General features: G+C 43.1%; 1 protein-coding gene across 1 annotated transcript in view; it reads right to left on the reverse strand.

The window, feature by feature from the left end:
- Positions 1-25142, reverse strand: part of LOC128698838 (carbohydrate sulfotransferase 11-like) — a 174656-nt gene that overhangs the window by 116747 nt on the left and 32767 nt on the right. The window contains exon 3 of the mRNA XM_070097817.1: positions 22970-23056. Within this exon, the coding sequence (XP_069953918.1) occupies positions 22970-23056 (87 nt within the window). The remainder of the gene's footprint in view (positions 1-22969; positions 23057-25142) is intronic.

The following is a 25142-nucleotide window of genomic DNA, read 5'->3' on the forward strand; positions in this document are numbered from 1 at the left end:
CACCACTTTTGAGTACAGGTCACCACTTTGTAAACTCCTGCGGTGACTGGTTCGTGGTGCTTTGATTTTGTCCTGGTTAGATCCTTTATTGAAGTGCTAGAAGCGATGGCGACTCTGGTATTAGCTTGTGAAAGTACTTTAGAAACTGTGTGATGAATGGTTTTGAAAACCGACAAGTTGAAGAACTGAGACACTTATGCAACACATGGGAATCTTTATTGAAGAAACGTTTCGCCACACAGTGGCTTCATCAGTCCAATACAAAGTAGAAGTGAGTAAGGAGAGTAGAAGTTTGAGGTAATCAGTCCCTCAACCTGGATTCGATGTGTTCAGTCCATCAATCTTGAGTAGAATTCTACTCAAGACTGATGGACTGAACACATCGACTCAAGGTTGAGGGACTGATTACCTCATTCTCCTCCTGTTCTTCAAGTTTCTCCTATGTATGGACTGATGAAGCCACTGTGTGGCGAAACGTTTCCTCAATAAAGATACCCAAGAGTTGCACATGTGTCTAATTTATCAATTATAACTTTGTTGGGAGTGGTGTTGGTGCGTGGAGAATTAAGGATCTTAAGAGCTCTTTTCTTGCAGTCTTTCTGTGTACAACACCGAAATTCCACCAATCATCTAATGAAATTCAGAGACGCCCAATTAGTGATCAAAGAAACTAATTTCCGCAGACGCAAGCGCCTCGAATCAGCACTGATCGCTGTTTCGAATACAATCAAACAAAACAACGGCAGCTTCGCCATCTCTGAAGTCTTAGCAAGAATCCTCCTGAAAACAGTAAACCCTGCCATCACATAGTCTCTCCTGTTATACTACACAAAGCACATTACAGAGAGTGAACACTGAAACAGGCTGCCTCTATCCAGTCTATATTTGTCCAACCTATTTTTATGTTACCCAAGTAATAGCTTTTATATCCTTTTACTCATGTACGAATTAATTGCTCTACCACATTGTATTACTATTACTACTACAACTTTTGTCACTACTACTACAACTACTACCACTAGTATTGCACCTCACTCTGAGCCTATATATACCCTCTGTGCCCATGTATTGTTGTGCAAGAAAGGTATAAAATACCGACAAATATGAAAGTTAAGACACATGTGCAACATCTGGATATCTTTATTGTAGACGTTTCGCCATCCAGTGGCTTTATCAATACAGATTCTAGGACATAATAGGAAGACAGTAGAACTATATACAAAAGATGAGGTAATCAGTCCCTCAGCCTTGGAGTTAGTGTTCACAGCATCGTGGTGGAGGAGAATCTGGAGCAAAGGCAAGAAGACTGGCGGTTATATAGGCGTCAGTGGATAGGGACGGGCAGCAGACGAGGGCAAAGTCACTGGTAGGCGGGATTCCCCAGTGGAAGTAGGTCCTTCCCAAAGAGATGGGTTAGTTGCAGCAGCCGTGAAGAAGATCTTGTAGATGTCCTCTGAACCAAGATTCCATGATGTTGCAGTGTCTGACAAGTTGTGCAAGAAAGGTATAAAATACCGACAATATGAAAGTTAAGACACATGTGCAACATCTGGATATCTTTATTGTAGACGTTTCGCCATCCAGTGGCTTTATCAATACAGATTCTAGGACATAATAGTAAGACAGTAGAACTATATACAAAAGATGAGGTAATCAGTCCCTCAGCCTTGGAGTTAGTGTTCACAGCATCGTGGTGGAGGAGAATCTGGAGCAAAGGCAAGAAGACTGGCGGTTATATAGGCGTCCCAAGTCTTTTTCACATTCTGTATGATCAAGCTCTACTTCACCTAGTTTACAACTTCGAGGGCTATTTTCATTACACTTTTCCACATTGAACTTCATCTGCCATTTTTCAGACGAAGACATTAATTTGTCCAAATCCTCCTGGAGTTCATTGGTATCCTTCTCAAAATGAATCATATGGCCTATTTTTGTATCATCAGCAAATTTGCTCATGCTACTTGTAATTCCTTACAAATGACAAAAGAGGGCCTAAAACTGATCCTTGTGGAATGCCACTAGTGATTAATCACCATTAATGGAAACCCTCTGCTTCCTACTGGTAAGCCATGCCTCTATCCATGCTAGAACATTTCCTCCTATATCATGAGCTGCCACTTTTCTTAAGAGTGTCTTGTGAGGTAGTCTATCGAAGGCTTTACTGAAATCCAAACAAACTATGTCATATTCTTTATTATTGTCTACTGTCTCGAATGTTTTATTGAAGAACGTCAGTAAATTTGTCAGGCAGGAACGACCTCTCGTGAACCCATGCTGAGATTCATTAATCAAATTATGCTCTTCAAGATGACTTCTAATAATATCAGCTATAATTGATTCCAACAATTTGCCTACTATAGATGTCAGGCTGACTGGACGGTAATCTGATGGAATGGACCTATCCCCTGATTTGAATATAGGAACTACATTAGCCATCTTCCACATACGCTCGTTAATGGCTGACTAAGTTCCATCTTACATTCTTTAAGTTCCCTGGAAAACAACTCGTCGGGTCCCAGGGACTTATTTTGTTTCAATTTATCTGTCTGTTTGATATCCATGTCCATCGTGACAGTAATATTCGTTAATTTGAATTCTTCAGTAACTGAATAATTGTTAATTTCTGGAATCTCATTAACGTCTTCTTGAGTAAAAACTGACAAAAAATAATCATTAAATAGAGAACACATTTCCAGTGGTGATGAATGTTGCAGCGAGGAGAAGGCTGGAGGCAGTGGAGATGTCATGTCTGAGGGCAATGTGTGGTGTGAATATAATGCAGAGAATTCGTAGTTTGGAAGTTAGGAGGAGGTGCGGGATTACCAAAACTGTTGTCCAGAGGGCTGAGGAAGGGCTGTTGAGGTGGTTCGGACATGTAGAGAGAATGGAGCGAAACAGAATGACTTCAAGAGTGTATCAGTCTGTAGTGGAAGGAAGGCGGGGTAGGGGTCGGCCTAGGAAGGGTTGGAGGGAGGGGGTAAAGGAGGTTTTGTGTGCGAGGGGCTTGGACTTCCAGCAGGCATGCGTGAGCGTGTTTGATAGGAGTGAATGGAGACAAATGGTTTTTAATACTTGACGTGCTGTTGGAGTGTGAGCAAAGTAACATTTATGAAGGGATTCAGGGAAACCGGCAGGCCGGACTTGAGTCCTGGAGATGGGAAGTACAGTGCCTGCACTCTGAAGGAGGGGTGTTAATGTTGCAGTTTAAAAACTGTAGTGTAAAGCACCCTTCTGGCAAGACAGTGATGGAGTGAATGATGGTGAAAGTTTTTCTTTTTCGGGCCACCCTGCCTTGGTGGGAATCGGCCGGTGTGATAATAAAAAAAATAATTTCCAGTTCGTTATCCATCAACTGCCCATTTCCAATTTTCAGAGGTCCTACTTTTTCCCTCACCTTCGTCCTGTATACTTTGATTCATTAGCAACTTTAATTTCATAATCACGTTTAGTTTTTCTAATCCCCTTTTTTACTTCTCTTTTTAACTGAACATATAAATTCCCCTTTTCTCTCCTAGTAAATGCTTTAGCCTCCTGTTAACCAATTTGGGGTCGTTATTATTTCACCTAATATCTCTTTGGGGAATATATATGCACTGAGCTCGTTGTACATTATTAAGAAAAAATCATAATCCCAGATACCTTCGTAATCGTATGTATGATCATCAGTAAAATTATTAGCTAGATTACCCCAGTCCAGATTAGACAGGTGTTCCCTAAGTCCATCATAATCGGCAAAACGAAAATCAGGGACTATTAACGTATTATCATAACTCTCGCATTCCCAGCTAATGCTAAAAGTGATGGATATGTGATCAGTAGCACCAAGCTCTTCAGCAATCTCCAGAGTATTTACGAGTGTTTCCTTATTTGACAAGACTAGGCCGAGGAAATTATTACCTCTGGTAGGCTCTGTTACACACTGCTTCAGGAAACAGTGCTGAACCACTTCCATAAAGTCTCTGTACTCCAGATTACCGGTCAAAGAATTCCACTCAATTTGACTAAAGTGAAAATCCCCTACTATCACTACGTTAGTGTGTCTAGAAGCCCTAACAGTTTCGTCGGAAAGAAGTCTCTCTATCGTGATCCAAGCCTGGAGGTCGGTATATTACACCTAGAATTAGTTTTTCTTGACCTTCTACAGACTCTACCAAAACAGATTCTGTTACTAATCCACATATTTTTATACCTGTTTTGATGCAACTATTTATATTTTTTCGTACATATAATGCAGCTCCTCCCCCTTTCCCATTTTATCTATCCACATGGAACAACTTAAACCCTTGAATATTACACTCAGCAATCATATCCCGACTCTTCAAATCATATCATGTTTCAGTTATTGCAATGACATCAAAGTTCCCAGCACATGCTACCAAACGTAATTCATTAATCTTATTTCTTGCACTTCGACTGTTAGTATAAAATACAGTTATTTATATGTTTTTTCTTCTGCACATTTTTCCTATTCACCTTTGCTTTTACACAATTTTTGTAATTATCATTACCCTGTGTTACTCCATGACTGTTATTATTAAGATTCATAATATCAAAACCTAATTATTCTCCATTTCTAAACCCATACCTCTAACTAATCCTAGTTTAAAGTCCTAACCACAACCTCAACTGAACTAGCAAGAAAACCCACACCTGCCCTAGATAAGTGAACCCCATCTCTGGTATATGTATCACTTTTACCGTAGAAGTGGTCCCAGTTGTCAATGAATGGTAATGCATTATCCTTACAGTGCTTGTCCAGCCAACACTTAATACCAATTGCTCTTGACAATCATTCATTTCCAACACTCCCTCTTGGCAAAATGCCACATATAACAGGGCGGCCCCCATTCTTCCTAATTATGTCTGTTGCTGGCCTGTACCTTCTAACTAAATCCTCACTTCTACACTTGCCTACATCATTGCCTCCAGCACTGAGGCAGATAATAGGATTGACCCCATTACCGTTCATGGTGTTGTCAAGCCGGCTAAGAATATCCTCCATCCCAGCTCCAGGAAAGCAAACCCTCTGTCTCCTACCCCCTGTACTCCTATCCTTCAAGCAGAAGGCCCTATCCATATACCTAACCTGGCTATCCCCAACAACAACAATGTTTTTACCTTCCTTGGCATTGTTCATCGTGACATTCAGAGTAGTCTACTCACAATCATCGGCCAGCACGAAGAATGTGTTCGATGTTTCCACAACAGTTTCCTAGATCTTCGTTGATGCTACCTCTCCATCCATCCTCTTGATCCTTAACTTTGTCCCATGCTCTGCAGCCACTCTCCAGGTTCCTTTCTTGGCTTGAGGATTCTCAACAGGAGGATTACCATGAATCTTCTTGTTTTCCTCAGTCAGTCGCTGTATCTGAAGCTTAGCCACCCTCAGTTCTTCCTTTAGCTGCTGGTAGAGTTGCTCAAGAGAGGACATCTTGTTCAGATTCACAGAGAGCACACAAGACACGTCTTCACAGAGTTAAGTGCAGGTCACCACTGAGTTAAGTACAGGTCACCACTGAGTTAAGTACAGGTCACCACTATGTATCTCTTCTCGGCAGTCTTCTCTGGGTGTGTTAAAGATGTTTAATGCCAGTTGTCTGCAGTCTCTAGTGAAGTGACGAGGATAGTGAAGTTTAGAAAATACTTTTTCAGTAAGGGAACACTCTTCCTCAAGGATCTCACTGCTACAGATTCTGAGTGCGTGCAGGAAAAAACCTATAGTTATCCAATATCTTTTTTAATGTAAAGTAAAAGGACACAATTGCAACTAATGTGGCATTTTATTGTGGCACAATAAAATGTCATATTAGTCGGTAATTCTATACAATCTCTTTTTTTAATGCTACCCAAGGTTCTAGACTGTATCACCCTACTAGGAAGAGTGCCATATGCAGAATTCTCCACTTAACCAAATCCTATAAATACTCACGTACCTTTTTCCCAGGTACGTCTGTTTGTGACTTGATAAAGCCCACAACGTGGGCGAAACGTTGTCAATAAAGGATCATATTATAGGAACATAAGAAAGAAGGAACACTGCAACAGGCCTACTGACCCAAGCGGAGCAGGTCCACGTTTCCCCCCCGGATTATCCCAATGACCCACACAGTCTGGTCGCCTCCACTCAAGGAAGGAGCACTGCACCAGACCCAGCAGCACAAGCTAGTCAGGTCAACTCACACCCACCCACACCCACTCATGTATTTATCTAACCTATTTTTAAAACTACACAACGTTTTAGCCTCAATAACTGTACTCGGGAGTGTGTTCCACTCATCCACGACTCTATTACCAAACAAGTGCTTTCCTATATCCTTCCTGAATCTGAATTTTTCCAACTTGAAACCATTGCTGCGAGTCCTGTCTTGGTTGGAAATTTTCAGCACGCTATTTACATCCCCTTTATTTAATCCTGTTTTCCATTTATACACCTCGATCATATCCCCCCTAATTCTACGCCTTTCGAGAGAGTGCAGATTCAGGGTCCTCAGTCTATCCTCATAGGGAAAATTTCTGATACATGGGATCATCTTTGTCATCCTCCTTTGTACGTTTTCCAGAGCATTTATATCCATTCTGTAATACGGTGACCAGAACTGAGCAGCATAGTCTAAATGAGGCCTAATCAAGGATATATAGAGTTGAAGAACAACCTGAGGACTTCTATTATTTATACTTCTAGATATGAAGCCAAGAATTCTGTTAGCTTTATTGCGAACGCTAATGCACTGTTGTCTTGGTTTTAGATTACCGCTAACCAGAACTTCTAAATCCTTTTCGCAATCAGTAGTATTAAGATCTACATTATTTAGTTTATATGTGGCATGGTTATTTAACTGTCCAACATTAAGAGCTTTGCATTTGTCAATATTAAACTGTATCTGCCACTTCTCCGACCATTGCGTCAGTCTATTCAAATCATCCTGGAGTGCTCTAGTGTCCTCATTAGAATGAATTGGACGGCCTATTTTGGTGTCATCAGCAAATTTGCTTATGTTGCTATTTATTCCCTCATCTATGTCGTTTATGTAAATTGTGAACAACAACGGGCCCAACACTGACCCCTGAGGAACACCGCTTGTGACGTGCCCCCATGCTGATTTCTCCCCATTTATGCAAACTCTCTGCTGTCTATTTGTCAACCATGCCTCTACCCAGGAAAAAATTTCTCCTCCTATTCCGTGTGCCTTAAGTTTCCTCAATAGCCTCTGGTGAGGAACTCTATCGAAAGCCTTACTGAAGTCCATATACACAATATCATATTCATTACCATGATCTACCTCCTCAAACACCTTAGTGAAAAAAGTTAGTAAATTCGTAAGACAGGAACGCCCCTTTGTAAAACCGTGTTGAGATTCATTAATCAATCTGTGCCTGTCAAGATGGTTACGAATTGCTTCTGCAGTTATTGATTCCATAAATTTTCCCACTATGGAGGTAAGGCTTATTGGTCTATAGTTAGAAGCCATGGACCTGTCACCTGCCTTGTAAATAGGCATTACATTTGCCATTTTCCACTTATCAGGCACTATGCCAGTTTGTAGTGATATGTTAAAAAGATAAGCTAAAGGTATGCTAAGTTCCTCTTTACATTCCTTTAACACCCTTGCAAACAGTTCATCAGGACCTGGGGATTTGTTAGGTTTTAGTTTCTCTATTTGTCTGAGGACCATGTCACTAGTTACCGCAATCGTACATAGTTTATTATCATCCTGTTCTACATAATCTATTATTTCAGGAATATCGCTAGTATTTTCCTGGGTGAAAACTGAGAGGAAGTAGGTATTTAAAATTTCACATATATTCTTATCACTGTCAGTGATCTGGCCAGAGTTACTCTTAAGTGGGCCAGTCTTGTCCCTAATCTTACTTCTGTATACCTGAAAGAAGCCTTTTGGGTTAGTCTTTGAATCCCCTGCGACCTTAGCTTCATAATCCCTTTTTGCTTTTCTTATTCCTTTTTTTTATTTCTCTCTTTAATTGAATATATTGATTTCTTAACTGCCCATCCCCTCTTTTGATACGCCTATATATGTTTTAATCTATTGTTCATCCGTTTGGGATCATTTTTGTTAGATCTAATTTCCCTACTCGGAACAAAAGTTGTCTGGGCAGCAAGAACTATGCTCTGAAAAACGTCATATTGGCAACCAAGATCACCTACCTGACCCATAATCAGGACATCCCAATTTAGCCCACCCAAATAATTTTTCAGTCCCATGAAGTCGGTCAAGCGAAAATCTGGGACAGAGATTTGATTGCAGTTATCTGGGTAATTCCATGATATATTGAAACTAAGTGATTTTTGATCACTTTCCCCAAGCTCACCATTAACCTCAAGATTATTAATTAGTAAATCTTTGTTGGCAAGAACCAAGTCAAGCAGATTGTTTCCTCTAGTTGGTTTTGTCACAAACTGTTCTAAAAAGCAATCCTGAACCGTATCAAGAAAGTCACTAGACTCATGACTTCCTGTCATATTGTACCAATCAATTTGTCTAACGTTAAAATCTCCCATTAACACAACATTTTCATATCTAGATGCCTTATGAATTTCGTCCCATAACAGCTTACTGCCCTCCCTATCAATTAATTTGTCACGTCCCTCGAGAAACTGTAGCCAAACAGATTCTGTGTTCGATGTTTCTAATCTTATATCATGTCTAAGACAACAATTTAAAGTTTCTCTGACATACATCGCCACACCACCGCCCTTCCTGTTGACCCTATCAGTGTGGAATAGTTTATAACCCTGTATGTTGCATTCAGAAGGCATTTCTCTATCTTTCAGGTTGAACCAGGTCTCTGTTATACCAATAATATCTATATTACCTACACTTGCAAGTAATTTTAGCTCATGACTCACGAAATCGTAATGACACGATTGCAAACAAACCATACCCCGGCCGGGATTGAACCCACGGTCTGGAGTTTTGAGACTCTGACCGCGGGTTCAATCCCGGCCGGGGTATGGTTTAATTTTAGCTCATCTATCTTATTTCTTAGACTCCTACCATTTGTAAAGTAAACCTTAAGGGAGCTAGTCACTCGTTGCCCTCTACTATCTCTCTTTGTTTGTTGATCAGTTGATTTGCCATTACTAGCAACTTTATTTTGAATATTGTCTTTTAAACATATCCCTGAGATATCCCGATAATAACTGCTGTTTTTAACCCTAATGCTGCAGCCTGATTGTTTCCCACAAACACCCATACCTCTAAAATCTATCAGTTTAAATTCCTAGACAAGTCATCAATTGCCCTCTCAAGTGAATTGGCTAATGCAACCACTCCATCCCCAGAGAGATGAACCCCATCCCTTGCATACATATCACGCTTGCCAAAGAATAGGTCCCAGTTATCATTGAATGGGATTGCAAGTTCCTTGCAGTACCTGTCTAGCCAGCAATTTATACCAGTTGCCCTAGACATCCATTCATTGCCCACTCCCTTTCTAGGCAAGATGCTACATATGACTGGGATCCCTCCCTTAGACTTAACTACTTCTATGACTGACCTGTACTTATCCAGCAGCTCCTCTCTCCTGCCCTTCCCAATGTCATTACCCCCAGCACTAAGACAGATAATGGGCTTGTTCCCATTATGTGACATAATATTATCCAACCTGCTGACTATGTCACCAATACCAGCTCCAGGAAGGCACACTCTCTGTCTGACCTTTCTGTTTCGGGCAAATTAGGTCACTTTTGTCCCAGGATGCGACTCATACCAGTCGACTAGCACCCAGGTACCCATTATTACTGATGGGTGAACACGGACAACCGGTGTAAGGAAACACGCCCAATGTTTCTAACCTTACCGGGAATCAAACCCGGACACTCATCGTGTGAAGCAAGAGCTTTTGTCACCACACCACATTCAGCAAGCATATCCAGATTCTTCCCCATGTCTCAGTTATGGAAAATACGTCAATATTATCCTCATTTGTAACTAATTTCATCTAGTCCATCTCGTTCCTAGTGCTACGACTATTTGTATATTATTATTATTATTATTATTATTATTATTATTATTATTATTATTATCAAGGGGGAGAGCTATACCCGTTGGATTATGCATCGGCTGTGGGGAACATGTGGAAGGTATTCAGGCTTACTTCAGTTAACCAGAGCACAGATCCATTTCCCTAGATCAAGAGCCCCTCACCAACATCAAGGAACCTTCCTTGAGGGGTGACTATTTTTATAATATATAGTTAGAAATCATCTCTTCTCTTTTCCCTCCCTGCTCATTTCTGCTCATTCACTATCTTTATTACTGTTCTTATTACCTAGTGCCGATGTTTTTTCAATATTTATCAATAACTCTACCTCATTCTGCCTATAGTTGGTTTAACTGAAACTAACAATATCGCTACACAGAGAATTCATCCTGTCCATTTCTATTGTATCACAGATCATTGCTTTCCCACAAAAACCCATACCACTAACTTTTTCTAGTTAAAGCCCTAACAGCTCCTTCCACTTCACTGACCAGTGCCCCCACCCCAGACCTAGATAATGAACCCCCATCCCTGGCATTCATGTCATTTCTGCCATAGAAAAGGCCCAAGTTGTCTATAAATGGTACTGCATTGTCGTGATAGTGTTTGTCCAGACAGCAGTTAACACCAGTTGCACTGGACAACCATTCATTTCCAACTCCTCTCCTTGGCAAAGTGCCAAATATTACAGTGTGCCCTCCTTTTTTTCTTAATTATGTCTGTTGCTGACTTATACCTGCTAATCAGGTTCCCACTTTTACACTTGCCAGTATCGTTGCCTGCAGAACTTAGATAATAGGCTCCCATTACCTCTCATGATGTCGTCCAGATGGCTAACAATATCCTCCATCCCAGCCCCAGGAGAACATACCCTCTGTCTCCTCTTCCTATCTTAACCTGACTATCCCCAACTAATCTAATGTTCTTACCTTCATTGGCAATATTCATGAGGTTCTCGATCGTCTTTGTGGAGATGGTTTTCGCTGAGATGTCTTCACTGGCTGGTTTCACTGCGTCGTTAACAATGGTCCTTGTTGGAATTATCTTCGTTGGAAGGTATTCAGTTCACATTCGTCTGATGACAAGGAAAAAAAGTTGCTGGTTTTCACAGCAGTCTCCTGGACCTTCAGCTTAAGCTTCGGCCTTTTCGTTCCATCTAGCATCCAGGTGTTAGTCCGATCATCGGCGACGTTGTTCCGAGGATAAGTCTTGCACATACCTTTCAGTCGTTGAATTTCTCTTGCTTCCGCTTCACAGAACCTACAACTTTGGCAACATTCAACATAGGTCAGACAGATCATCCTCTTGACTCCCATCAACATATATGTGGATTACTCACATGTGATTCCCAGCAATTTTCTCGGCTAGGTTCGGCTAGGTTAAGTTAGATTAGGTTAGGTTAGGTTAAGTTACATTAGGTTTGGTTAGATTAGATTAGGTTAGGCTAGGTTAGGTTAGGTTAGGTTAGGTTAGGTTAGATTACATTATGTTAGGGTAGGTTAGGTTAGGTTAGATTACATTATGTTAGGGTAGGTTAGGTTAGGTTAGATTACATTATGTTAGGGTAGGTTAGGTTAGGTTAAGGTAGGTTATGTAAGGTTAGGTTAGATTACATTATGTTAGGGTAGGTTAGGTTAGGTTAAGGTAGGTTATGCTAGGTTAGGTTAGGTTAGGTTAGGTTAGGTTAGGTTAGGTTAGGTTAGGTTAAGGTAGGTTATGTAAGGATAGGTTAGATTACATTATGTTAGGGTAGGTTAGGTGAGGTTAAGGTAGGTTATGCTAGGTTAGGTTAGGTTAAGTTAGGTTAGGTTAGGTTAGGTTAGGTTAGGTTAGGTTAGGTTAGGTTAGGTTAAGGTAGGTTATGTAAGGTTAGGTTAGATTACATTATGTTAGGGTAGGTTAGGTGAGGTTAAGGTAGGTTATGCTAGGTTAGGTTAGGTTAAGTTAGGTTAGGTTAGGTTAGGTTAGGTTATGTTAGGTTAGGTTAGGTTAGGTTAGGTTAGGTTAGGTTGGGTTAGGTTAGGTTAGGTTAGGTTAGGTTGGTTAGGTTAGGTTAGGTTAGGTTAGGTTAGGTTAGGTTAGGTTGGTTAGGTTAGGTTAGGTTAGGTTAGGTTAGGTTAGGTTGGTTAGGTTAGGTTAGGTTAGGTTAGGTTAGGTTGGTTAGGTTAGGTTAGGTTAGGTTAGGTTAGGTTGGTTAGATTAGGTTAGGTTAGGTTAGATTAGGTTAGGTTAGGTTAGGTTAGGTTGGTTAGGTTAGGTTAGGTTAGGTTAGGTTAGGTTGGTTAGGTTAGGTTAGGTTAGGTTAGGTTAGGTTAGGTTGGTTAGGTTAGGTTAGGTTAGGTTAGGTTAGGTTGGTTAGGTTAGGTTAGGTTAGGTTAGGTTAGGTTGGTTAGGTTAGGTTAGGTTAGGTTGGTTAGGTTAGGTTAGGTTAGGTTAGGTTGGTTAGGTTAGGTTAGGTTAGGTTAGGTTAGGTTAGGTTGGTTAGGTTAGGTTAGGTTAGGTTAGGTTAGGTTGGTTAGGTTAGGTTAGGTTAGGTTAGGTTAGGTAAGGTTAGGTTAGGTTAGGTTAGGTTAGATTACATTATGTTAGGGTAGGTTAGATTAGGTTAGGTTAGGTTAGGTTAGGTTAGGTTAGGTTAGGTTGGTTAGGTTAGGTTAGGTTGGTTAGGTTAGGTTAGGTTAGGTTGTTTAGGTTAGGTTAGGTTAGGTTAGGTTAGGTTGGTTAGGTTAGGTTAGGTTAGGTTAGGTTAGGTTAGGTTAGGTTGGTTAGGTTAGGTTAGGTTACATTATGTTAGGGTAGGTTAGGTTAGGTTAGGTTAGGTTAGGTTAGGTTAGATTACATTATGTTAGGGTAGGTTAAGTTAGGTTAGGTTAGGTTAGGTTAGGTTAGGTTAGGTTAGATTACATTATGTTAGGGTAGGTTAAGTTAGGTTAGGTTAGGTTAGGTTAGGTTAGGTTAGGTTAGATTACATTATGTTAGGGTAGGTTAGGTTAGGTTAGGTTAGATTACATTATGTTAGGGTAGGTTAAGTTAGGTTAGGTTAGGTAAGGTTAGGTTAGGTTAGGTTAGGTTAGATTACATTATGTTAGGGTAGGTTAGATTAGGTTAGGTTAGGTTAGGTTAGGTTAGGTTAGGGTAACTTGGTTAGGTTAGGTTAGGTTGGTTAGGTTAGGTTAGGTTAGGTTAGGTTAGGTTAGGTTAGGTTAGGTTAGGTTAGGTTGGTTAGGTTAGGTTAGGTTAGGTTAGGTTAGGTTAGGTTAGGTTAGGTTACATTATGTTAGGGTAGGTTAGGTTAGGTTAGGTTAGGTTAGGTTAGATTACATTATGTTAGGGTAGGTTAAGTTAGGTTAGGTTAGGTTAGGTTAGGTTAGATTACATTATGTTAGGGTAGGTTTAGTTAGGTTAGGTTAGGTTAGGTTAGGTTAGGTTAGGTTAGGTTAGGTTAGATTACATTATGTTAGGGTAGGTTAAGTTAGGTTAGGTTAGGTTAGGTTAGGTTAGGTTAGGTTAGGTTAGGTTAGGTTAGGTTAGATTACATTATGTTACGGTAGGTTAGGTTCAGGTTAAGGTAGGTTATGCTAGGTTAGGTTAGGTTAGGTTAGGTTAGGTTAGGTTAGGTTAGGTTAGGTTAGGTTAGATTACATTATGTTAGGGTAGGTTAAGTTAGGTTAGGTTAGGTTAGGTTAGGTTAGGTTAGGTCAGATTACATTATGTTAGGGTAGGTTAGGTTAGGTTAGGTTAGATTGCATTATGTTAGGGTAGGTTAAGTTAGGTTAGGTTAGGTTAGGTTAGGTTAGGTTAGGTTAGGTTAGATTACATTATGTTAGGGTAGGTTAGGTTAGGTTAAGTTAGGTTATGCTAGGTTAGGTTAGGTTAGGTTAGGTTAGGTTAGGTTAGGTTAGGTTAGATTACATTATGTTAGGGTAGGTTAAGTTAGGTTAGGTTAGGTTAGGTTAGGTTAGGTTAGGTTAGGTCAGATTACATTATGTTAAGGTAGGTTAGGTTAGGTTAGGTTAGATTACATTATGTTAGGGTAGGTTAAGTTAGGTTAGGTTAGGTTAGGTTAGGTTAGGTTAGGTTAGATTACATTATGTTAGGGTAGGTTAGGTTAGGTTAAGTTAGGTTATGCTAGGTTAGGTTAGGTTAGGTTAGATTACATTATGTTACGGTAGGTTAGGTTAGGTTAAGGTAGGTTATGCTAGGTTAGGTTAGATTATCTTAGGTAAAGTTGTCTTGGACACACAAAAATGCTCATTTATAACATACTATAATAGGATAAAATATAAATATAAAGTCGACAAAAGATTATACTGGATATCAATGTGACATTTACAGTGTTTAAGATGCCTTCACGAGTCCAGTGTGTGATGCTGACCGCAACCTGCCCTGTATAGGCCTACTCTGGTTCTCCTCTTTTATGTTTTTAATTGTGACAAGTGTAGTATTGGCCTGAGTCAGGAATGGTAATTAATTCAGACAGGTGTGGTAATTACCTAAGTCAGGTGTAGTAATTACCTGAACCAGGAGTAGTAATTACCTGATTCATGTGTGGTAATTACCTGTGCCAGGTGTGGTAATTACCTGTGCCAGGTGTGGTAATTACCTGTACCAGGTGTGGTAATTACCTGTGCCAGGTGTGGTAACTACTTGCGCCAGGTGTGGTAATTACCTGTGCCAGGTGTGGTAATTACATGTGCCAGGTGTGTTAATTACCTGTGCCAGGTGTGGTAATTACCTGTGCCAGGTGTGGTAATTACCTGTGCCAGGTGTGATAATTACCTGTGCCAGGTGTGGTAATTACCTGTGCCAAGTGTGGTAATTACCTTTGCCAGGTATGGTCATTACCTGTGCCAGGTGTGGTAATTACCAGTGTCAGGTGTGGTAATTACCTGTGCCAGGTGTGGTGATTACCTGTGCCAGGTGTGGTAATTACCTGTGCCAGGTGTGGTAATTACCTGTGCCAGGTGTGGTAATTACCTGTGCCAGGTGTGGTAACTACCTGCGCCAGGTGTGGTAATTACCTGTGCCAGGTGTGGTAATTACATGTGCCAGGTGTGTTAATTACCTGTGCCAGGTGTGGTAATTACCTGTGCCAGGTGTGGTAATTACCTGTGCCAGGTGTGATAATTACCTGTGCCAGGTGTGGTAATTACCTGTGCCAAGTGTGGTAATTACCTTTGCCAGGTATGGTCATTACCTGTGCCAGGTGTGGTAATTACCAGTGTCAGGTGTGGTAATTACCTGTGTCAGGTGCGGTAATTACCTGTGCCAGGTGTGGTGATTACCTGTGCCAGGTGTGGTAATTACCTGTGCCAGGTGTGGTAATTACCTGTGCCAGGTGTGGTAATTACCTGTGCCAGGTGTGGTAACTACCTGCGCCAGGTGTGGTAATTACCGGTGCCAGGTTTGGTAATTAAATGTGCCAGGTGTGTTAATTACCTGTGCCAGGTGTGGTAATTACCTGTGCCAGGTGTGGTAATTACCTGTGCCAGGTGTGGTAATTACCTGTGCCAGGTGTGGTAATTACCTGTGCCAAGTGTGGTAATTACCTTTGCCAGGTATGGTCATTACCTGTGCCAGGTGTGGTAATTACCAGTGTCAGGTGTGGTAATTACCTGTGTCAGGTGTGGTAATTACCTGTGCCAGGTGTGGTAATTACCTATGCCAGGTGTGGTAATTACCTGTGCCAGGTGTGGTAATTACCTGTGCCAGGTGTGGTAATTACCTGTGCCAGGTGTGGTAATTACCTGTGCCAGGTGTGGTAATTACCAGTGTCAGGTGTGGTAATTACCTGTGTCAAGTGTGGTAATTACCTGTGCCAGGTGTGGTAATTACCTGTGCCAGGTGTGGTAATTACCTCTGCCAGGTGTGGTAATTACCTGTGCCAGGTGTGGTAATTACCTGTGCCAAGTGTGGTAATTACCTTTGCAAGGTATGGTAATTACCTGTGCCAGGTGTTTACCTGGAGTTTACCTGGAGAGAGTTCCGGGGGTCAACGCCCCCGCGGCCCGGTCTGTGACCAGGCCTCCTGGTGGATCAGAGCCTGATCAACCAGGCTGTTGCTGGGGGCTGCACGCAAACCAACGTACGAGCCACAGCCCGGCTGGTCAGGAACCGACTTTAGGTGCTTGTCCAGTGCCAGCTTGAAGACTGCCAGGGGTCTGTTGGTAATCCCCCTTATGTATGCTGGGAGGCAGTTGAACAGTCTCGGGCCCCTGACACGGTGCTGTGGCTGACATCCTTGTCTATGTCGGATATGAGGATGAGGAACAAGATGGGAGCGAGTACTGTGCCTTATGGAACAGAGCTTTTCACCGTAGCTGCCTCGGACTTTACTCTGTTGACGACTACTCTCTGTGTTCTGTTAGTGAGGAAATTATAGATCCATCGACCGACTTTTCCTGTTATTCCTTTAGCACGCATTTTGTGCGCTATTACGCCATGGTCACACTTGTCGAAGGCTTTTGCAAAGTCTGTATATATTACATCTGCATTCTTTTTGTCTTCTAGTGCATTTAGGACCTTGTCGTAGTGATCCAATAGTTGAGACAGACAGGAGCGACCTGTTCTAAACCCATGTTGCCCTGGGTTGTGTAACTGATGGGTTTCTAGATGGGTGGTGAACTTGCTTCTTAGGACCCTTTCAAAGATTTTTATGATATGGGATGTTAGTGCTATTGGTCTGTAGTTCTTTGCTGTTGCTTTACTGCCCCCTTTGTGGAGTGGGGCTATGTCTGTTGTTTTTAGTAACTGTGGGACGACCCCCGTGTCCATGCTCCCTCTCCATAGGATGGAAAAGGCTCGTTCTTGATGAAGGCAGTTCTTGATGAACACGGAGTTCCATGAGTCTGGCCCTGGGGCAGAGTGCATGGGCATGTCATTTATAGCCTGTTCGAAGTCATTTGGCGTCAGGATAACATCGGATAGGCTTGTGTTAATGGAATTTTGTGGCTCTCTCATAAAAAAATCATTTTGATCTTCGACTCTGAGTCTGGTTAGCGGCTTGCTAAAAACTGAGTCATATTGGGACTTAAGTAGCTCACTCATTTCCTTGCTGTCATCTGTGTAGGACCCATCTTGTTTAAGTAGGGGCCCAATACTGGACGTTGTTCTCGACTTTGATTTGTCATAGGAGAAGAAATACTTTGGGTTTCTTTCGATTTCATTTATGGCTTTTAGTTCTTCCCGCGATTCCTGACTCCTATAAGATTCCTTTAGCTTAAGTTCGATGCTTGCTATTTCTCTGACCAGTGTCTCCCTACGCATTTCAGATATATTGACCTCTTTTAGCCGCTCTGTTATTCTTTTCCGTCGCCTGTAAAGGGAGCGCCTGTCTCTTTCTATTTTACATCTACTCTTCCTTTTTCTTAGAGGAATAAGCCTTGTGCATACATCGAGTGCCACCAAGTTAATCTGTTCTAGGCATAAGTTGGGGTCTGTGTTGCTTAGTATATCTTCCCAGCTTATATCGGTTAGGACTTGGTTTACTTGGTCCCACTTTATGTTTTTTTTATTGAAGTTGAATTTGGTGAATGCTCCCTCGTGACTAGTCTCATTATGTCGGTCTGGGGCTCCACGCATACATGTCTGAACCTCAATTATGTTGTGCTCTGAGTATATTGTTTTTGATATGGTGACATTTCTTATCAGATCATCATTGTTAGTGAAGATGAGGTCTAGTGTATTCTCCAGTCTAGTAGGCTCTATTATTTGCTGGTTTAAATTGAATTTTGTGCAGAGATTTAAAAGCTCGTGTGAGTGTGAGTTTTCATCAGAGCTGCCTCCTGGTGTTATTACTGCAACAATATTATTTGCTATATTCCTCCATTTTAGGTGCCTTAAGTTGTAATCCCCCAGGAGCAAGATGTTGGGTGCAGGAGCTGGAAGATTTTCCAGACAGTGGTCAATTTTTAACAGCTGTTCCTGGAATTGCTGGGATGTTGCATCCGGAGGCTTGTAGACTACCACAATGACTAGGTTTTGGTTCTCGACCTTTACTGCTAAAACTTCCACTACATCATTTGAGGCATTAAGCAGTTCTGTGCAAACAAGTGACTCTGCAATGTACAGGCCAACACCCCCCCCCCCCTTTTGCCTGTTCACTCTGTCACATCTGTATAGGTTGTAACCTGGGATCCATATTTCGTTGTCCAAGTGATCCCTTATGTGGGTCTCAGTGAAAGCCGCGAACATTGCCTTTGCCTCTGCAAGCAGTCCACGGATGAAAGGTATTTTGTTGTTTGTTGCTGGCTTTAGACCCTGTATATTTGCAAAGAAGAATGTCATCGGACTGGTGGTATTGTTGGTACTGGGGGGGGGGATTTTTTTCCGGCAGTAGTATCTGTATCTGTTGGTTTGGAGTGGAGGCCATCGACTGTGGTTCCACTCCAGGAATGACTGGATTTGGTGTACGATTTCTGCCATTTCCTGCCATTTTTTTTTCCTTCCTGGCACTAAAAAACCTCTCCCTCTTGAGTGGCTGTGGCTACCCAGGTTTTCCCATGGCCTGGATGTTTTGTATCTTTTTGTCCCCTTTAGATGGTATGCCTGGCAATTTAAGTTATAGCACAGTCTTTCCTGTACTGAAGAGGTACACAGTTCAGGGTGAAAAAGCTTACAGGAAGGGAGTTTGCATTTTCCTGTTGTCATATGGGCATGGCATTTTCTAGGGTGGTCATAGTTGCACGTTCCATCTGTTTTTCCAGATTTCCCATGCCGGCAGATACCAAGTGCATAGTGTGTGCACAGGCTTGGTTTCCGTTTGCCTTGGGTTTCTGTGACTGTATTTCCTGTTGGTGCATGTTTCCCTGTCTTACTCCTATCCTCTCTAGCACTAACAATGGAGCTCCCACCAGTTGTTTTTGGTAATATATCCTCACTATTGCTAATGGAGTCCTCTTGTTTGCTATTTCCTGCGGTATTTCTAGTTTGCAATATTGGTTTTATCTTATCTTTGACTACACTTGTTTCCCTACTACGGCTCCTGTCCCCTATGAGGTCATTTATATGTATTCCTTCCTGCGTATAATTCCCGACTACCTGGACAAAATCTCCAGCTTCACCATTACTGTCTCCCAGGACAGCACCTCCAGCTTCACCATTACTGTCTCCCAGGACAGCATCTCCAGCTTCACCATTACTGTCTCCCAGGACAGCACCTCCAGCTTCACCATTACTGTCTCCCAGGACAGCACTATCAGCCCCACATTTACTGACTACCAGGACTTCACCTCCAGTTTCTGACTACATGGCCAGTATCAAGGGCAGTACCATTCAGCCCAGACTTTTTATGTTCCCATCTGTTGTAGAAAGCTTCCAGGTTGTCTATGAAAGCAGCTTTTATGTTGTCCTCTTTTAATACCCTTGTGATTTTAGTCCACAGATTTATCTCATTTGGGCATACCCAAAAACACTTCCCTGTTTTAATACTGCTTGTGGCTAGTTCTTGGATATCTGCACAAGGGGCGTGACACCAATTTCCACAAAAATGACAATTTACCCATGTGGAAGCCCGTTTGTTTGATTGACCGCAGACTACACAGAGCTTCATAATGATTTGAATGGTTGATTTACTGTAATTCCACTAGCAACCTCTTGAATATTCTATTAATAACCTCCTTAAATGAAGCTCTAGCTATTTGTATTTCTATTTCTAACTGTACTTGTATATTGGACAGCTTACCGTGTACGTTCCTGATTTATATTTATTGTTTGTGTTTGATAAGGGCGGCTACAACCCCATCCGTTTACAGTCTGCTTTATTGTCCAACGAAACCGTTTGTAACCAGTCAAGGGTTCGGACCATCAAGGGTTCGGACCAGTCGAGGGTTCGGACCAGTCGATCTGATCTGATCAGTGGGTCACTTATTTAAAACATACTGGTCGGTGATTTGGGCTAACACATGAAGGATCTACTGGAAATTATCTACCCGGGTAATATGTGATTTGATTGATACAAAAGTATAACCTACGTGTTGAAGAACCGGTGATTTCTGGCAGCTCCTACAGTGACGAACGGTCGTTCCTCAACCCTTGTTTATCAATCGCTGTATCTAGCTTTTCTATTTTTTTCTCGTCTCCACCACAATAAATGCTATATTATCACAATAGTTGACTGGTGGAAATTTTGGAGGAAGGACGCTTTTTCTGTAGTAGTAATTGCTTCTCGTTGTGGTAATTACAAGTGTCAGGTGTGGTAATTACCTGTGTCAGGTGTGATAATTACCTGTGCCAGGTGTGGTAATTACCTGTGCCAGGTGTGGTAATTACCTGTGCAAGGTGTGGTAATTACCTGTGCCAGGTTTGGTAATTACCTGTGCCAGGTGTGGTAATTACCTGTGTCAGATGTGGTAATTACCTGTGCCAGTTGTGGTAATTACCTGTGCCAGGTGTGGTAATTACATGTGCCAGGTGTGGTAATTACCTGTGCCAGGTGTGGTAATTACTTGTGCCAGGTGTGGTTATTACCTGTCACACGCGTGGTAATTACCTGTACCAGGTGTGGCAGTTACCTGTGCCAGGTGTGGTAATTACCTGTGCAAAGTGTGTTAATTACCTGTGCCAGGTATGGTAATTACCTCTGCCAGGTGTGGTAATTACCAGTGTCAGGTGTGGTAATTACCTGTGTCAGGTGTGGTAATTACCTGTGCCAGGTGTGGTAATTACCTGTGCCAGGTGTGATAATTACCAGTGCCAAGTTTAGTAATTACCTGTTCCAGGTGTGGTAATTACCTGTACCAGGTGTGGTAATTACCTGTGCCAGGTGAGGTAATTACCTGTGACACGTGTGGTAATTACCTGTGCCAGGTGAGGTAATTACCTGTGCCAGGTGTGGTAATTACCTGTGCCAGGTGTGGTATTTACCTGTGCCAGGTGTGGTAATTACCAGTGCCAGGTTTGGTAATTACCTGTTCCAGGTGTGGTAATTACCTGTACCAGGTGAGGTAATTACCTTTGCCAGGTGTGGTAATTACCTGTGACACGTGTGGTAATTACTTGTGCCAGGTGAGGTAATTACCTGTGCCAGGTGTGGTAATCACCTGTGCCAGGTGTGGTAATTACCTGTGCCAGGTGTGGTAATTACCTGTGCCAGGTGTGGTAATTACCTGTGCAAGGTGTGGTAATTACCTGTGTCAGGTGTGGTAATTACCTGTGCCAGGTGTGGTAATTACCTGTGCCAAGTTTGGTAATTACCTCTGCCAGGTGTGGTAATTACCTGTGCCAGGTGTGGTAATTACCTGTGCCTGGTATGTAATTACCTGTGCCAGGTGTGGTAATTACCTGTGTCAGGTGTGGTAATTACCTGTGCCAGGTGTGGTAATTACCTGTGCCAGGTGTGGTAATTACCTCTGCCAGGTGTGGTAATTACCTGTGCCAGGTGTGGTAATTACCTGTGCCTGGTGTGTAATTACCTGTGCCGGGTGTGGTAATTACCTGTGCCAGGTGTGGTAATTACCTGTGCCAGGAGTGGCAATTATCTGTGCCAAGTGTGGTAATTACCTGTGCCAGGTTTGGTAATTACCTGTGCCAGGTGTGGTAATTACCTGTGCCAGGTGTGGTAATTACCTGTGCCTGGTGTGTAATTACCTGTGCCAGGTGTGGTAATTACCTGTGCCAGGTGTGATAATTACCTGTGCCAGGAGTGGCAATTACCTGTGCCAGGTGTGGTAATTACCTGTGCCAGGTGTGGTAATTACCTGTGCCAGGTGTGGCAATTACCTGTGCCAGGTGTGGTAATTACCTCTGCCAAGTGTGGTAAATACCTGTGCCAGGTGTGGTAATTACCTGTGCCAGGTGTGGTATTTACCTGTGCCAGGTGTGGTAATTACCAGTGCCAGGTTTGGTAATTACCTGTTCCAGGTGTGGTAATTACCTGTACCAGGTGAGGTAATTACCTTTGCCAGGTGTGGTAATTACCTGTGACACGTGTGGTAATTACTTGTGCCAGGTGAGGTAATTACCTGTGCCAGGTGTGGTAATCACCTGTGCCAGGTGTGGTAATTACCTGTGCCAGGTGTGGTAATTACCTGTGCCAGGTGTGGTAATTACCTGTGCAAGGTGTGGTAATTACCTGTGTCAGGTGTGGTAATTACCTGTGCCAGGTGTGGTAATTACCTGTGCCAAGTTTGGTAATTACCTCTGCCAGGTGTGGTAATTACCTGTGCCAGGTGTGGTAATTACCTGTGCCTGGTATGTAATTACCTGTGCCAGGTGTGGTAATTACCTGTGTCAGGTGTGGTAATTACCTGTGCCAGGTGTTGTAATTACCTGTGCCAGGTGTGGTAATTACCTCTGCCAGGTGTGGTAATTACCTGTGCCAGGTGTGGTAATTACCTGTGCCTGGTGTGTAATTACCTGTGCCGGGTGTGGTAATTACCTGTGCCAGGTGTGGTAATTACCTGTGCCAGGAGTGGCAATTATCTGTGCCAAGTGTGGTAATTACCTGTGCCAGGTTTGGTAATTACCTGTGCCAGGTGTGGTAATTACCTGTGCCAGGTGTGGTAATTACCTGTGCCTGGTGTGTAATTACCTGTGCCAGGTGTGGTAATTACCTGTGCCAGGTGTGATAATTACCTGTGCCAGGAGTGGCAATTACCTGTGCCAGGTGTGGTAATTACCTGTGCCAGGTGTGGTAATTACCTGTGCCAGGTGTGGCAATTACCTGTGCCAGGTGTGGTAATTACCTCTGCCAAGTGTGGTAAATACCTGTGCCAGGTGTGGTAATTACCTGTGCCAGGTGTGGCAATTACCTGTGCCAGATGTGGTAATTACCTGTGGCTAGTGTGGTAATTACCAGTGCCAGGTGTTGTAATTACCTGCACCAGGTGTGGTAATTACCTGTGCAGGTGTGGCAGTTACCTGTGCCAGGTGTGGTAATTACGTGTGCCAGGTGTGGTAATTACCTGTTAAGGTGTGGTAATTACCTGTTTAAGGTGTGGTAATTACCTGTGCCAGGTGTGGTAATTACCTGTGCCAGGTGGTGGCGGCGCCGAGTCATGCGAGCTTCCACTTCTTCCGTCAATATCCATTTTGTCGGAAGTTTCCACTCCTCCACCTGTGAAGTTAGTGCAACTGTGAGGTCAGTACACCTGCAAGGTCAGTCCACCCGTGAAGTTAGTGCAAATACACCTGTGAGGTCAGTACACCTGTGAGGACAGTACTCCTGTGAGGTCAGTACACCTGTGAGGTCAGCACACCTGTGAGGTAAGTACACCTGTGATGTCAGTACACCTGTGAAGTCAGTACACCTGTGATTTCAGTACACCTGTGAGGCCAGTACACATGTGAGGTCAGTACACCTGTGAGGTCAGTACACATGTGAGGTCAGTACATCTGTGAGGTCAGTACACCTGTGAGGTCAGTACACCTGTGAGGTCAGTACACCTGTGAAGTCAGTACACCTGTTAGGTCAGTACACCTGTGAGGTCAGTACACCTGTGAGGTCAGTACACCTGTGATGTCAGTACACCTGTGAGGTCAGTACACCGGTGAAGTTAGTGCAACTGTGAGGTCAGTACACCTATGAGGTCAGTACACCTGTTAGGTCAGTACATCTGTGAGTTCAGTACACCTGTGAAGTTAGTGCAACTGTAAGGTCAGGTCACCTGTGAGGTCAGTACACCTGTGAGGTCAGTACACCTGTGAGTTCAGTACACCTGTGAGGTCAGTACACCTGTGAGGTCAGTACACCTGTGAGGTCAGTACACCTGTGAGGTCAGTACACCTGTGAAGTTAGTGTAACTCTGAGGTCAGTACACCTGTGAAGTTAGTGCAACTGTGAGGTCAGTACACCTGTGAGGTCAGTACACCTGTGAGGTCAGTACACCTGTGAGGTCAGTACACCTGTGAAGTCAGTACACCTGTGAGGTCAGCACTCCTGTGAGGTCAGTACACCTGTGAGGTCAGTACACCTGTGAGGTCAGTACACCTGTGAGATCAGTACACCTGTGAGGTCAGTACACCTGTGAGATCAGTACACCTGTGAGGTCAGTACACCTGTGAGGTCAGTACACCTGTGAGGTCAGTGCACCTGTGAGGTCAGTACACCTGTGAAGTTAGTGCAACTGTGAGGTCAGTACACCTGTGAGGTCCGTACACCTGTGAGATCAGTACACCTGTGAGGTCAGTACACATGTGAGGTCAGTACACCTGTGAGGTCAGTACACCTGTGAAGTTAGTGCAATTGTGAAGTCGGTACACCTGCGAGGTCAGTACTCCTGTGAAGTTAGTGCAACTGTGAGGTCAGTACACCTGTGAGGTCAGTACACCTGTGAGGCCAGTACACCTGTGATGTAAGTACACCTGTGAGGTCAGTACACCTGTAAAGTTAGCGCAACTGTGAGGTCAGTACACCTGTGAGGTCAGTACTCCTGTGAGGTCAGTACATCTGTGAGGTCAGTACACCTGTGAGGTCAGTACACCTGTGAAGTTAGTACAACTGTGAAGTTAGTACAACTGTGAGGTCAGTACACCTGTGAGGTCAGTACACGTGTGAAGTCAGTACACCTGTGAAGTCAGCATACCTGTGAGGTCAGTACACCTGTGAGGTCAGTACGCCTGTGAGGTCAGTACACTTGGGAGGTCAGTACACCTGTGAGGTCAGTACACCTGTGAGGTCAGTACACCTGTGAGGTCAGTACACCTGTGAGGTCAGTACACCTGTGAGGTCAGTACACCTGTGAAGTTAGCGCAACTGTGAGGTCAGTACACCTGTGAGGTCAGTACACTTGTGAGGCCAGTACACCTGTGAGGTCAGTACACCTGTGAGGTCAGTACACCTGTGAGGTTAGTACACCTGTGAAGTTACTGCAGTTGTGAGGTCAGTACACCTGCGAGGTCAGTACACCTGTGAAGTTAGTGCAACTGTGAGGTCAGTACACCTGTGAGGTTAATACACCTGTGCGGTCAGTATACCTGTGAGGTCAGTATACCTGTGAGGTCAGTACATCTGTGAGGTCAGTACACCTGTGAGGTCAGTACACCTGTGAAATTAGTGCAACTGTGAGGTCAGTACGCCTGTGAGGTCAGTACACCTGTGAGGTCAGTACACCTGTGAGGTCAGTACACCTGTGAGGTCAGTACACCTGTGAAGTTAGTGCAACTATGAGGTCAGTACACCTGTGAGGTCAGTACACCTGTGA

The sequence above is a fragment of the Cherax quadricarinatus genome, chromosome 59 (genome assembly GCF_038502225.1).
Source record: "Cherax quadricarinatus isolate ZL_2023a chromosome 59, ASM3850222v1, whole genome shotgun sequence".
Classification (NCBI taxonomy): domain Eukaryota; kingdom Metazoa; phylum Arthropoda; class Malacostraca; order Decapoda; family Parastacidae; genus Cherax; species Cherax quadricarinatus.